This window comes from Pteropus alecto, unplaced genomic scaffold, assembly GCF_000325575.1.
Source record: "Pteropus alecto unplaced genomic scaffold, ASM32557v1 scaffold39, whole genome shotgun sequence".
Classification (NCBI taxonomy): Eukaryota; Metazoa; Chordata; class Mammalia; order Chiroptera; family Pteropodidae; genus Pteropus; species Pteropus alecto.
Genome location: NW_006443568.1, coordinates 8,627,123 through 8,641,902, shown reverse-complemented (window position 1 = coordinate 8,641,902; position 14,780 = coordinate 8,627,123). Strand labels below are relative to the sequence as shown.

At 50.3% G+C, this 14,780-nt stretch overlaps 1 protein-coding gene and 1 pseudogene across 2 annotated transcripts in view; one reads left to right on the top strand and one right to left on the bottom strand.

Moving 5' to 3' along the window:
* WDTC1 (WD and tetratricopeptide repeats 1) overlaps window positions 1-14,780 on the top strand; it is a 42,639-nt gene that overhangs the window by 23,743 nt on the left and 4,116 nt on the right. Inside the window, exons 4-13 of one of the 2 annotated variants that reach the window (XM_015598960.2) lie at window positions 563-674; window positions 3,379-3,566; window positions 5,291-5,473; window positions 6,227-6,321; window positions 6,731-6,846; window positions 8,086-8,161; window positions 8,734-8,839; window positions 9,261-9,434; window positions 12,501-12,736; window positions 14,206-14,383. In XM_015598960.2, coding sequence (XP_015454446.1) covers window positions 563-674; window positions 3,379-3,566; window positions 5,291-5,473; window positions 6,227-6,321; window positions 6,731-6,846; window positions 8,086-8,161; window positions 8,734-8,839; window positions 9,261-9,434; window positions 12,501-12,736; window positions 14,206-14,383 — 1,464 coding nt within the window. Of the gene's footprint in view, window positions 1-562; window positions 675-3,378; window positions 3,567-5,290; window positions 5,474-6,226; window positions 6,322-6,730; window positions 6,847-8,085; window positions 8,162-8,730; window positions 8,840-9,260; window positions 9,435-12,500; window positions 12,737-14,205; window positions 14,384-14,780 lie in introns of both variants that reach the window. The other variant, XM_015598959.2, reaches the window with a different exon arrangement.
* Window positions 329-447, bottom strand: LOC112473097 (annotated as a pseudogene).

Genomic DNA, 14,780 nt, shown 5'->3' with positions numbered 1-14,780 from the left:
AAAGAGACTGCCACTCTCTGCTATGACCTTAAGTTTAGTCCATCATTTTCAACACACAGTTAAACAACGAAGCCCAAATAGATGGAAGGTTGGATGACTGACCGTCCAAATCTTGTTTGTTTGTTTGTTTTTGATAAGCTAATGCAAAGTTCAGGAATAATGGGAAATTCTCAGGACTAAATATAAGAGAATCAATTAACATTTACAAGATAGCCTTAAATTCTATGACATCTACTGTTTTTCTTTTTCTTTTTTTAGGCGAGGCAACCCTTGGTTGACCTCACCTGGTCAATTTACAATCCCTTTTTTTTTATTTTTTTATTTTTTACACCTGCAGCACCTGGTCTTCCTAGGTGGTCTCCCGTCCAAGTACTAACCAGGCCCAACCCTGCTTAGCTTCCAAGATCAGACGGGATCGGGCTTGTTCAGGGTGAAATGGCCGTAGACTGACATCTACTGTTTTTCAAGTTCTTTATGGCCTAATTCCTTAGCATCTGGGAATGTGGGTAGGAGAAAGGGGCCCACAAACTTGAGAGGTCTGAACCCCTCACTCTGCTTGCAGCTTGCTGGCCTCTGGTTCCGATGACCAGCACACAATCGTGTGGGACCCGCTGCACCACAAGAAGCTGCTCTCCATGCATACGGGACACACTGCAAACATCTTCTCTGTCAAGGTGAGCAGGATAAGCCACAGAGCAAGTGAACAGGGTGATTGGGCTGTGCTCATGGTCATGTTTGCACGTGTGTGTCCCATGTACCCCCTGGAGTCACAGACAGCTTTGTGAGCTGAGCATCTAGTGGTGATTCCTAAAACGCCATCTCTTTTCCATACTCTACTTCCTCTCTCAGGGCCAAGAGGCCAGCTCTAGATGAGTTATATTTATGTGAGTGGTGATGGTGGGAGGTATGGTTCTAAGAAGGAATTTAGATGGCAGGCATACCTGTGTGACACCCGTATCTGCCTCTTGGAACTGTGTGAACTAGGCAAATCACCTGATCTCTCTGACCCTGTTTGCTCATCTATAAAATAGAAGTAGCTAAGGAAAATCCCTCAGATTCATGAATAAACGAATAAATACATCATTTAAAAAAGGAAGTAGCAATCCACAGGGTTGATGTTACAGTTCAATGAGAAGATTGATTTAAAAAGCACCTAGCACAGGTGCTTTTAGCTGTTCTACCTTTTGTAGGAAATGGGTCTGCTCATTTGTTGGTGGAGGGGAGTTGAGCTGAGGAGAGGTGAGAAGGGGACTTACAAGTGTCTTCAGACCTCTGAAGACCTATTATGTGAAAGTGACATGCAACTTGTCCCTTTTGGTCCCAGGGAACAGACCTAGGACTAGTGGCTATAAGTCCACAGAAGCAAATATGGTCCTGATGAAGGAGAGAATTTTCTAATGCTTAGAGCAATTTGGAAAGGGTAGAATGGGCCCTCTGAGGATGTAGTAAGTGAACTAGCTCTGAGGTATTCTGCTTGCTGGGAACTTTATCTGCCAGGTTTAAGGTTGGAGGAAATGACCTTTAAGGATCTTTCCAGCTCTGAAATCCTATAATGTATGTATGTGAGAGTGAGGCTGTCCTTTAGAAAGCTTCACTAATCTAAGAAATATTTTCCTAATTAATATCAAGAGGAATTACAAGATACCTGAAGAAGAAAGCAGATTCAGGAGCTCAAAATTACTTATTTCCCTAAACCCTACTTTTTTTCCCAGACTTCGATTCTCATCTCCTGTCCCAGGAACCAATCCTAGATGAATTTCTGCGAGTATAGAGACAGAACAATGCTGATTTGCCTCTTGCGTGGCACACAGAGACCGCTTTCTGCGGCCCAGTTTGAGTCTGTGGGGTCAGATCTGGGGAAGGGACCTAAGCCATCAGTTTGGTTATCATAGAGCACAAAACATTGAGTTCAGAGACCGGAATTTAACAATGGCCTTGCTATTCTCTAGTAGTAAGACCTTCAGCAAGGCACGTTTATTCACAGACCTTCAGCCTCCTCTTCTGTTAAAAAAAACATGTGGAAAAGAATTCCTCTCTCTTTTGATAGTAAAACACTAGATACACTTATTTAACCCGCGAGCTCCCCCTGGTGGCAGCTACGGGGTGCGCTGAGTATGACGGCAGCCACAGTTCTTCCCAAGGGTTTGCCAGTTTATTTCTTTTGTGCATGGAGTACATGCTATCTCCAGACAGGATTAAAGACTACTAATTGTCCCTAAAAATTATTAAATTACATCTGTTTCATCTAGCCCTTGTCCTGGTGGGCCATTAGAGAAGTGTATGTGGGAAGAGTGAATTGCGACTCTTGCGTGAACATTTAAAGTCAAGTGGAACTTTGGTGGTTTAAGTGCAGAATAATGCTCCCCACTCCCAGCCCCTATTCAGCCTTGTCATGAGTTGAGAGAAACTTTCGAATTAAGAAAAAAAGGTAATTTGGTCTTTTGAACTCAAGGAAGAAAATTAGAACCCAACACCACACCCAAATATATTTCTTCTAAATTAGGTGCTAGAATACCATACTTTTAAAAAATTATTATTCAAAGCTATGTTTGTGGTTGTTTTGTTCCCATCATATGTCATCTGGAGTATCTTGTTCTTGACCTCATAAGAATGGTGGGCTTCTCATTCTTTTTAATAACCGCATAGAGATGTAGCCTCTTGGTGATCAGCCCTTCCCCAAGGTCTGACATTTGAGCCATTTCCAGCATTTGTCATCAAAACGAGGGCTGCTCTGAGCATTTATACACAGGTCTTTTTTTTCTTTTAGAATTATTTCTCAGAATAGAAGTTTTGGGTCAAAAGATAGAAATAGTTTTGATCTTTTCTACCTATTGCCAGATTGTTCTCTGGAAATACATGAACCAATTTAAAACACTCACTCCCTTAAAACACTGAAATTCCTTGTTACTTTAAGATTAATTTATTACTTAACCCCCAGGTTATTAAATAGTGGTCATGAAGCCGTATGGCACGTGGTAGTCAGACAGTCGAGTTTGAACACAGTCCTCCTGAATATTAGTGCCAAACCTCAATTTTTAATGGGGTTATTTCAAGTATCAGTAAGATAGAGTACCTGCCCTGGTGCCCAGCACATGGTAGATGCTTAGTAAATGGTAGCAGCTATGATTATCATCTACTCAGCTCTTATCTGGGGGAGAATCAGGGAAGATTTTCTTAGGTCGTCGCACCCAGTGTAGGTCAGGACCGCTCTGGCAAAGTAAATGTGTAAGTCCCGATTTGGGCCTTTAGACCTGTGGGCTGAAGCTCGAGAGCCAAAGTTGTCTTGGTGGGCTGTCTTGGATGGGCTCGTTTTCTTATCTGATGTGGAGAGGGAACCCCCAGCACCCACCAATCTCTTCTTCAATCTCTCCGGAGCAGTTCCTGCCTCATGCCGGGGACCGAATCTTGATCACGGGTGCAGCTGACTCCAAGGTGCACGTCCACGACCTGACAGTAAAGGAGACGATCCACATGTTTGGAGACCACACAAATCGGGTGAAACGCATCGCCACGGCGCCCATGTGGCCCAACACATTCTGGAGTGCTGCTGAGGATGGGCTTATCCGGTAAGAGCCTGAGGCATCCGTGGGGCCTATGTCTTCTGCTGCATGCTGGCTCCCCCTCCCATCGCCCGCCCCACTACCTTCCACAGGCCTGGCTCCTTCCCTCCGGCAGAGTTCCAGCCTCACCAGCGTGCCGAGGGTGGTGGCCTGTGGACAGGCTCAGCTGGGAACAGGTGCTTACCCTGCTCTCCAGGCCAGCCTTTTCGCGCCGCCTCAGAAGCGCATTCCACCTCCTCTGGGCTCGTGCCGCTGTTCCCCAACCTGGTTTTCTCTCTCCACAGTGCTCTGCGTCCGCCTCTTTCTCACCCTAAGGAGACCTGTTTAAGAGCCACTTTCTTTGACCATCCTGTCCTCCCCCGTTACTCTTTGCCTCAGTGCTCTATTGTATCCTCTGTCACTCTAATCGTCATCTGTAGTTATTTTATTTACTTGTTGGTTTACCTTTTTTGTCTGTGTCCGTCACTGAATAGTAAACTCTCTCAGAGCACCTCCATGTCTGTCTTGTCCTTGGGTTGTGTGCCTAGAGCCCACACGGTGCCCGGCATGGAGAGGCACTTGATAGATTCCTCTGGAACAGTTTATCAGTAGATGTATGCCTGTAAGGGGGAAAGCCAGCCAGAAGTGGCAAAGTGGGCTGTCCGCTTTTCCAATGGCCAGTATTGTCACACCTTCACCTCTACTCTTCATTCTAAAATGATCTCATTGCCCATTTTTAATTCTTCTCTTCAGATGTAACCTTTTTCCTTGTCTTCCCAACCTGCTTTAACTGCCTCCCTTGAGAGTCTATAGGACTTTGTGTCCTCTTCCCTGTTACAAAGGAGAGGTATCTAAATCATGTATGAACTACATGTAACAGTGGTTAGAAGCAGGGCACTGAGTCAGACAGACCTGGGGACAAGTCCTACCTGTCCCTCAGTGTTTGACTGGGGCAAATCACGTCAGCCCCAAATCTCAGTTTCCTCATCTATAAAATGGGAATTACAGTGTCTCCGTTGTTGGCCTGAGCATTGAAATTGAGATAGCACCTGTAAAACTTAGCATAATACAGTAAGTCCTCACTTAACATCATTGATAGGTTCTGCGAATTTAAGTGAAACATCATATAATGAAAACAGTTTTACCATGGGCTGATATAAACAAGAGTTAAGTTCCCGTGGCATCTCACCAACGTTATGATGAAACAATGTCGAACGACGAGAAGACATTATTTGAGGAGCTGCTGTCCTTAGAAGACAGAAAGCACCGAGCTGTAGTCGTACAACCTCAGGAAGCTGTCCCAGCTCCGCATTTACCAGCAGCGTCGTCCCAGGCGGGTTATTTAGCTTCTTTGAGTGTCAGTGTTCTAATGGCACCTAGGGATGGTGTGAGGGTTTAATTGGACAATACTCAGGAACAATACTGGACACAAAGCAATTTCTCACTAAGTGTTAGTAATCACTAGTAATAGTACTGTAGCAATAATACTGACATCTGTTTTTTTTTTTTCAAGGGTACAGTAGTATCTACCTTAAGGAATTATGTTAGAATAAAACTGAATGGGTGAGAAGCCTGCTAACAAGAGGCCTGGCACACAGTGGGCACTAAAGAAATGGGAGCGGTTTTAGACATTCTTATTATTTACAGGTCCAAAGCCCCTCCCAGTCCCCCGTGCATAACAAGGCCTTGGCTTCTCCCCGCCTTCCACACGAGGACCCGGCCCAGGCTCCTTACTCTGTCCTCTCTCACAGCCAGTATGACCTTCGGGAGAACAGCAAACACTCGGAGGTGCTGATCGACCTGACAGAGTACTGCGGCCAGCTGGTGGAGGCCAAGTGCCTCACTGTCAACCCCCAGGACAACAACTGCCTGGCGGTAGGGGCCAGTGGGCCCTTCGTGAGGCTCTATGACATTCGCATGATCCATAACCACAGGTATGAGCAGCTCGGCCTCCTGTGGGCAAGTCCCTGGGACTCTGCTGCCCTTTCCCTCATTGCCATGCCCTCTTCTTTTTGAGGTGGGTTTTTAAATTTTTCTGATTTAAAACAACAGCAACTTTAATTCATGCTTATTTTGGAAATGTGAAAAGTGCAATTTAAAAATTACCCATAATCCATCACTGGAAAGACATCACTATAGTATTTTCCACTTGTTCTTTTATTATGAGTGTTAGTATAGAGTTTTAATGTTGTATGTGTAATTTCTTTTCTGTACATGTAATTTTATTTCATTCTTTTCTTTTTTAAACAAAAGTAGAATATACTTAAAACCTCCACAAAAGTCCCAGACCTGAGTGGCATCGCCAGCCTGGGTTTTAAATGGACTCCTTGGACAGGCGCAGGAACGCCTGACCTGCTTTACTTGCATTCACGGGCTTGGCCGACCACTGCTGCTCCTCACATACTGCGTGACTTGGATTAGTCCTTGAGCCTTGAGCCAAGTAAGATGAGGATAGTAGGATGGTCATGAGGACCAAGACAGTTGGCAGGACCTACTTGTAAAGTCCTGTAATATACATATCCACAGCTGCCTAGTTGGTGGACCTTTGGGGTCGCCAAGGTGAAGAAGAAAGGTACCTACTATATCTCCCAGGGAAACAAACTTAGGTTTTCCTCTAGGAAGTGTGGTCTGGGCTAGGCAGGGGTCGTGCCAGGTGCCGTAACCTATATGGTTTGCCTTTCCACCAGAAAAAGCATGAAGCAGAGCCCTTCGGCAGGTGTACACACCTTCTGTGACCGGCAGAAGCCCCTTCCGGATGGTGCAGCCCAGTATTACGTAGCAGGTAGGGCTCAGCCCGGCTTTGGCCCCAAACTCTTGGCTGGATACTGGCTCTCTCTGGGGCAGTGCAGGCAGGCAGTGTGGCCCAGCGATCAAGACTAAAGGTTTTAGAGCCAGACAGATCTAGGCTTTCATTCTGACTGCCGTTAACCAGCCATCATGGGACCTTTGGCAAATGACTTACCCTCGATGAGTCTTAATTTCTTTTCTGTAAAATGGGGTTGTAATGACTGACTGAGATAAAGCATATAAAGCAGTTGACCCAGCACATACAGTAAGGGTTCAATACTTGTAGCTGTTTTTATGATGAAGATGATTGCTGTCATCATTGATATGGCTGATTTCACAACTCCCTGCCCCTTTTGGGGGGTACCAGGAGCCTCACACTAGAGTAACTGGGCTGTTCTCTGCAGGTCACCTGCCAGTAAAGCTGCCTGACTACAACAACCGCCTGAGAGTGCTGGTTGCCACCTATGTGACCTTCAGCCCCAATGGCACAGAGCTGCTGGTCAACATGGGAGGGGAGCAGGTATGTATGGCTCCCCAAATCGACTCTGCGCCCCCGACCCCATATCCAGCAACCAGTGTACTTCATGTCCACTGCCATGAGGCAGACAAGAAGCCTGTTGTAAATGACATTATAGTGAGATGTGGGAATGGCGTGACATCACTGGCCTTCCCAGAGAGGTGCCCTGGCCTGGTCTTTTTCCTGAGCGTAAGTTTCAGAACAGATGTGTCTTCAAATGCTAACCTTCTGTTTACTAGCTGTGCACTGTGACAAGTCTCTTCATTTTTCTGGGCCTTGGTCTCCTCATCTGCAGATCCTGAGGCTCAGAGCACACAGCCAGGCTTTGGGATGTGTTCTTTGAGAATGGCAGGTTGCTAAACCTTCTGTTTGCATGTTCTCAGTCAGGAGATTTATTAAGTCTGGCATAAATTAATTCTACAAACACTCACTGAGCACGTACTTTGGGACTAGCATTATCATAAACATGAGGGAGAGAAATGCAAAATATAATCTGTCTCAGGTTAACGGGGAAAACATGACAAGTGAAGCAGTTGATGGCATTACAAGGTAAGGTGTGATTTTTGTACAAAAGAAATCGAATGGAGAATAGGTGAGCACTTGAGATCAGAATAGGGCTCTGGCTTCAGATTGCTGAGCCATCGCCTGGCCCGAAGTGGAGAGGCAGTCTAGCAGAGTGGCTCAGAGCCAGACAGACTTGGTTTTGGGTCCTGGCTGTGCCACATGCTGCTTTTATGGCCCCAGGTAAATTAAACTCTGAACGTACACTTCTCCATCTTTAAAGGGGGTGATGATAATAATACCAGTTCATGGGGTGTTCTCTAGGATGAAATGAGATAAATCACATAAAACACTAAGCAGAATTCCTGGAGCAAAGAATTCAATAACTGTTAAGTAATAATAATGTTTACTGAGGGAAGTAACCAGCTGTGTTATTTTAGGCAAATTGCTTCTCTTTGAGGCCTCAGTTTTCCCACCTGTAAAATGAGACATTTTGCTTTGTGACCTCTGAGGACTTTTTCAACTAAACATGTGATTCTGACTAATGACAGTATTTCAAGCCGTCCACCCTGAGGGTCAGGAACTGGGAATATTTTCCTGCCCGAGGTTTGCGCCATAGAAACCTTTCCTGGCCTCACTCAGTAGTTCCCTGCTCAACTGTTCCTGAGAGCCAGCCAGGCCTTGCTCAGCCACATTTTTACCTCACAGCCTCCATCTCTTTTCTTGACCCCTCCACTCCAGGTCTATTTGTTTGATCTGACTTATAAGCAGCGGCCGTACACCTTCCTCTTGCCTAGAAAATGCCACTCCTCAGGGGGTAAGTTCTCCCTTAGGGTGTCACTGCTGGGGAGCTTGGGTTTTGGCCACCTCTGCTGAGAAATCTGCCCCTTCCCTTGGGCTGAGGCTGTAATCCTACAGAAGGAATAGTTTCTCTGAAATACACTGTACAGTAAGGACGATAACAATAGGTCACAGCCCTTTTCACTCCCCTCTGAAGAAGTAGGTTCTTTCCAGGGCTTGGCTCTTGAGGACCTGAAGTAGTTGCCCTTACCGTCCCGCACCAGTCTCTTCATTGACTTCTTCCCGGGGCCTCAATTTGATTTCACATCTCCTCACCCCCAACTCCCACCCCCAGCCCCAGCTAAGGGTAAAGCCAAGTTGAAACTGTGTCCCTCTTCAGCCAGCAGAGGGCGCACGGGCTTTTCTTTATGCCCTTGCCTGCTGGTCTGCCAGAACTTGCTTTCTGGGAATGGATCTCACTCACCCTGGGCGGAGGGCTCCACAGTGGAACCATTAGACCCTGTAATGGAAGCTGGAGGGCTGCCGAGGAGAAGTGAGGACCTCTTCCTGAGTTGTTGCTGTTCCTTTCTTCCCATTCCCTGCCAGAAGTTCAGAATGGCAAGATGTCCACCAACGGTGTGTCCAATGGTGTATCCAACGGCCTGCACCTTCACAGCAATGGCTTCCGGCTGCCAGAGAGCAGGGCGCACGTCAGGTGAGGCCAGCCTCACTTGTCCAGCCCTCCCGAACTCAGTTACACCTTGTGGACTGGAGGGAGGGCATGGCTTACAGATCTTGTTCCTGACCCCGCCCACACACACACCCCAGAGTCAGGGGGCAAAGGGGTTCTGGAAGGGTGGCTAGTGGTCCCAATGCCGCTCCTACCTGGTATGACTCCAGTCCAGGACAGCTTCATGTCCACCTCTCTGTTGCTTCACTGGCTCAGAATATCTGCAGCTGTACCCATTACCTATCATGGTAAACTAGGCCTAAGATAGAAATGGTCCCCTCTTCTAGATGACAGTGCAGATCCCAGGGGCCAAGAAAACCTGGGTGACCCTCAGGCAGGGCTACAGACTTCCTGAGGGGCTGCTCTGACCTTCGGCTGGCCTGACTTGGCTCTGCTTCCCCCATAGCCCCCAGGTAGAGCTGCCCCCATACCTGGAGCGTGTGAAACAGCAAGCCAATGAGGCTTTTGCCTGCCAGCAGTGGACCCAGGCCATTCAGCTTTACAGCAAGGCTGTGCAGAGAGCCCCTCACAATGCCATGCTCTATGGGAACCGAGCTGCTGCCTATATGAAGCGCAAGTGGTAAGTGGGCCTGGGCCAGGGCGAGGGATGAAGGCATTGGGCTGGATGGAGCCCGGTTGCTGAGGCATCCGGGGAGGGCAGCAGTAACATCCTGCAGCCTCTTAAGGCTTCTTCCATCCAGGCCTCTCTTCCCCACCTCCAGGCTGGTGGTGGGCAGGTGCCTAACCCATGAGTCAGGAAGCCTCAAGCACCAAGGAAGCTCGCAGTTACATGGAACATGGTGCTTTGTTATAAAGTGCTGCGGCCCCTGGGGAGCTAGAAATTGAGAGAATGGTTAATCCCAACTGTTGAAGAATTGGGCCTTCAGTTGGATTTTGAAGGAGCAACAGAATCTTGCTAGATGGAGACAAAGCATTTGGTGAATTCAGTTAGTATTTGTTTGAAATGTTCCTATAGCTCCTCGACCTTGGGGAGTGCTTTCCTGTGCTCTTAGACCCTTTGGGCCAAGCACAAACAAGATCCCAAAGATCTGAAGCTAGCTGTATGTCATGCTGGGTTGCAGTAGCTAGTGGTAAAGGAGTGGGTTCATATCCCGAAGAACCTTTATCTTTGGGGAACATCAGGGCCCCCAGCCCTTCTGCCTGCAGCACCAGCAGGCAAGCAGACAAGCAGACCCCATCCCCCAGCTAGGGCCAGGACTAGAGATGGATAGAGCTGGGCCCACAGCCATTTCTGCTCCGTCTGGCATCCGTCGGCTCTGCCCAGACAGACAGGCCAGCTGGTGTGCCATCGTCTGGCTGCAACTAGGCAGGCCAGAGAGGGAAGCTTAAGAAAGCCACCCAAGTCAGCAGGATGGTGGATGGGGGTTTGGAAAGATGCTGCCCCCACAGGCCTTAGCTCAGGCATCAGGAGTTTGCCAAGGGCTCAGATGGCAGCCTAACCTGGGAGATGGCCGTTTGGGGGCCATCCTGAGATCTTTCCCCTCTCTGTCCCAGCTGTTGGGTGGGTCCTTGTCCAGGCTCTAGGCTGAGAGCTGTTTCATTTAGCATTCTTGCTAAGAGAGGCTGATGAATTCTCATAGAGTGCCGTTGACATATTCTCTGAGTTCCTACTATGCGCTAAGTACTAGGGGCACCAAGTTCTTCACTCTTGAGTTCCTGTGCTCCAGAGTGCCCAGCCTCTGGACAAGGGATAGAGACATAGACATGGTTCATCATCAGAGGGACAGGAAGCACAGTAGGTCTTTGAATGGTAAGGTGAAGTACCATCCATTCAAAGAAAAGTTTGGTTGCTGTCGCTTGGGATCAATCACAGAAGCATCAGGAAGATGTGGTTCTGAATGGGCTTTAAGAGTGGGCAGGCCTAGACAAGGAGATGAAAAAGAGGAGGGCACTGTGGGGGAAGGACATTCCCAGGGAGATGAAATGGTGTGAACAAAGGCGTGGGGGTGGGGGAGTGACTGAAGAGCTTGTTTGCAGAACAACAAATCCATTTGGCTGGAGCAGGGGGTTCGGGAAGGGACTGGCAGGAGATGAGTCTGTGAGGTAGCCTGGGGCCGGCCTGGGAAGGACTTGGAATGCAGAGCGGTGGCAGCGTTTTGGCCTCGATTCAGCGGATGATGGGCAGCTACTGAGGAGTTTTAAGCAGGAGAGGGATGTGCTGAGGGCTGTCCTTTCAGGGAGATTGATCTGGCAATGAGTCTGGATGGGTGAGCCCTGGGGCCAGCCTGCTCCCTCCTCTTCTCCACATGCCTGCCAGTGACCCCTAGAATGTCACATTCTGTCCCAGGCCAGTCTCCCCAGGGCTGCCATCTGCTCTTGGATGCAGTGGGAGCTGTCACCCTCTGGCTCCTGGCTGGTCTCTGGTCCGGCTCTCCCCAGGAGCTCTGAGGGGCACCTTGCAGGCGGTAATTGGGTGTCCAAACGGCGCCTACTCCCTCGTCACAGCCACTCGTTCTGACACAGGCCACGCCATGGAAGCGCTCTGTCTCCTGCCTGTCCCCACACTGGCTGAGCTGCTTGTTCCTGGTCTGAGCATGGCTGCTCCAAGAGCTGGATGCTCCCTCTGAGTGCTGTAGGCGAGGAAGGAGGGTCAGTAGGACATTTTTCATGTCGGACCTTCTTTGGCCCTGTGCAGGAGGGGTGTGAGCTGTGCCCTGGTGGAGGGGCCACCAGCTCTGGGGAGTGCTGCTTGGCACAGTGGGTCTTAACCCAGCAGGAAAAAAAAAAAACCAGTTCCCAAAGGAGAAGTGGCTCCTGTGACCAATCTGGCTCTCCATATGAGAGGTGGGAAGCGGTCCGTGGGTTCTGGGCGAGTGTGTACCTTATACTCTGGCACAGGGTGGGAGAAGGAGGGCCTCCTCCTTTGACCCCGTCCCCACTTACTCCCCCACAGGAAAACGTTCCCACTTCCCTTCATCCCTGCTTCAGGAGGTTGGAGAAGTGAGTGGGGACAATTTGGAGCTCCTGGCGTGCATGCCCCCCCTCACCAGCAGCTTCCAGAGAGCTGACTCGCCAGTCTGTCAGGCCCCATCCTCCAGCCCCGGGAGGTAGAGGCCACAGCTGCTGTGGATCAGTCAGCCAGGACAGAGGGGGGTCTGGCTGAGGGCTTGCTGCCTGCTGGTCAGACCCTGAGTCCCCAGCCTGGCACTTCTGGCTTCCCCCGACCACAGAACTGTCCTTGAGGGCCCCCTGCCTTGGAAATGGCTTTGAAGGCCAGTCAGGGGGGATTTGAGGAGGTGGATGGAGAAAGAGAGAAGGAAGGCTCGGGGAGCCTGAGGCGGGCAAGATGCCAGGCCTTCTGCTGCAGAGCTGCGGGTGCTTGGGGTGAGCGCATGCACAATTGCACTCTGTGTCCGGCAGAGGGCAGCCCGACACTGGTTTTTGCCACACACCCACCTCCTACCCCACACCCAAGACCTCAGGGTTCCTAGCTTGCATCCTTAACATACTCTACCTCCTGGAGAGCGAGGCCTGGGTTGAGCCAGGAGTCTCCTTATCCCCAAGTACCCTGATTCTGAGTTCTGTCGGAGGTGGGCTGGGGTGGCCACAGGAAGTGGAGACTGAGTGGGGATTCCTTGCTTGCCATGTGGCCCCACCTCCAAGCCATACTCTCCTGTCTTCTCAGGGATGGTGACCACTACGATGCCCTGAGGGACTGCCTCAAGGCCATCTCCCTAAACCCATGCCATCTGAAGGCACATTTCCGCTTGGCCCGCTGCCTCTTTGAGCTCAAGTACGTGGCCGAGGCCCTGGAGTGCCTGGATGACTTCAAAGGGAAGTTTCCGGAGCAGGCCCACAGCAGCGCTTGTGATGCGTTGGGCCGTGACATCACGGCCGCCCTCTTCTCCAAAAACGATGGTGGTGAGTAGGCACTGAGAAGGAGACGCTGTCACTCTTTCTATTTGAGGTGCTTCATGACATTCTGGAGAGAACATAGTTCCGGGATTGGAGAGGCCTGGGTTCCAGTGCTGATTCAGAATCACGTGACCCTGAAACAGTCACTTGGTCTCTCGGAGACTCGGTTTTCCGGTCTGAGAAGGAGGGATGATAGCACCTCGCATTCAGAGTTTCTGTTGAGGGTTATCAGTAGCCCGTGTGCCCGGGACTCAGGGTACAAATAAGCAGAACCCAGTCAGGCCGTGTGGCTCGCAGGGTATTCTCACCCCTCACAGACAGGGCCCTGGCCTCCCCATGGGGCATGTCAGTGGGGAGCAGCCACCGGGAGCTGTCCTTGTTCCGTTGGCATGCTTGCGGCACAGGGCAGTAGAAATGCCTTGGGGACTGGGTGTAGAGCCTCAGGTTCCAGTCTCAGCTCTGCCATGTGGTAACCATGCGACTTTGGGCAAAGCACAGCCTCTCTGAACCCACTGCCTTGCCTGTGCAGAGAGCATCCAGAGCCCTGCCCAGCTCACCTCGGTAGCTTTGGAGAACAAGCTGAGTGATTATAGTGCGGTCTATAAACTGGAGGCAGACGTGGACTCCCACCTCTCTCCTTTGCAATTTACCACCCATGCGATCGATTCATTTGTTCAAAGTTATCAAGCACCTACCATGTGCCAGGTCTGTGCCGAGTCCTGGGAATACAGCTGTGAACAAGTCAGATGGGATTTCTGTATTCATGGAGTTTACACCCTAGCGAAGGAACCAAGTGATGAAAGAAAAACAAAGAGCATGACAAGTGCCACGGGGACCTCGTATGGTGCGGGTGTATGGGGGAGGGCTTGACGGCAGTCTTGAGGAAGACACATTTAAGCTGAGATCTCAAGGATGAGGAGGAAGAGTTAACGAAATACAAAGTGTAGCTGTAGGAGGTAGAGTCCCTGGCATAGGGACCTTTGCGAAGGCTGGAAGCAGGCAGGAACAAGGCGCTTTTAAGGCACTGGGAAAACTGATGTGGTTTTACTTGAGGCCCTTAACCCGTCAGGGCCTCGGTTGGGATCCACGGAAACTGGTCTTCCAGAGAGGAAGGGCCTGGTCCTTACTGCCTCCAGAGCAATGGATCCATTGGTAGTGCTTTGCCCTCCCCTCCCTTCCTCTCACTTCTACAGAGACAGACCTTGGGTCTGCACATCCTTGGGGCTTCCAGACATTATTCAAGGACCTGAGCCAAGGCCTTCAGGGCATCAGAGGGTTTCCTCTTGAATATCCTCATGAGCTGGGCCCAAAGATACTTCTCCCCCACAGCCATTCCCAGCTCTCCAGGGTAGCAGTAGAGGCAAGTAGCCATACGTAGCTAGTACGAGGGCTGAAAACAGAGTCAGGGGCGGCGGAAAGATGGGGGAGGGGAAAGAGGGACCGGACCCTCACCTCTCCTTGCTCTCTGCCCCCAGAGGAGAAGAAGGGAGCTGGTGGTGGCGGCGGCCCAGTCCGCCTTCGCAGCACGAGCCGCAAGGATTCCATCTCAGAGGATGAGATGGTGCTGCGGGAGCGAAGCTACGACTACCAGTTCCGCTACTGCGGCCACTGCAACACCACCACGGACATCAAGGAGGCCAATTTCTTTGGCAGGTCCGAGGCCCTGAAGAGGAGGGCACAGCCTGGTTGGCAGCAGGAGGTTGGGGGGTGCGGGGGCATAATGCTTTTAGAAAAGTCTCAAATCCCAGCTCTGCCTCTGTACCCTTGGGCAAACGGCTTCACTTCTGGGGGCCTCAGTTTTTTCATCTCTGAAATGAAACCAGCCACCCCCACTCATGGAGCCATAACGAGGACTAATGAGGTAATCCATAAAAGCATCCAGTGCAGTACCTGGACTGTTTCGTCATCCCCCCTGCCCATCCCGCCCCCACCTCCTCTGACCCTGTGTCTCCATGTGCCGGAGCTTGGTTTCTTTATCTGGGTGCTCGGAGCTTTCCTCTGCTGAACGCATGAGGCAAGGGTCCTCAGAAGCCGGCAGTCTGGCACACCT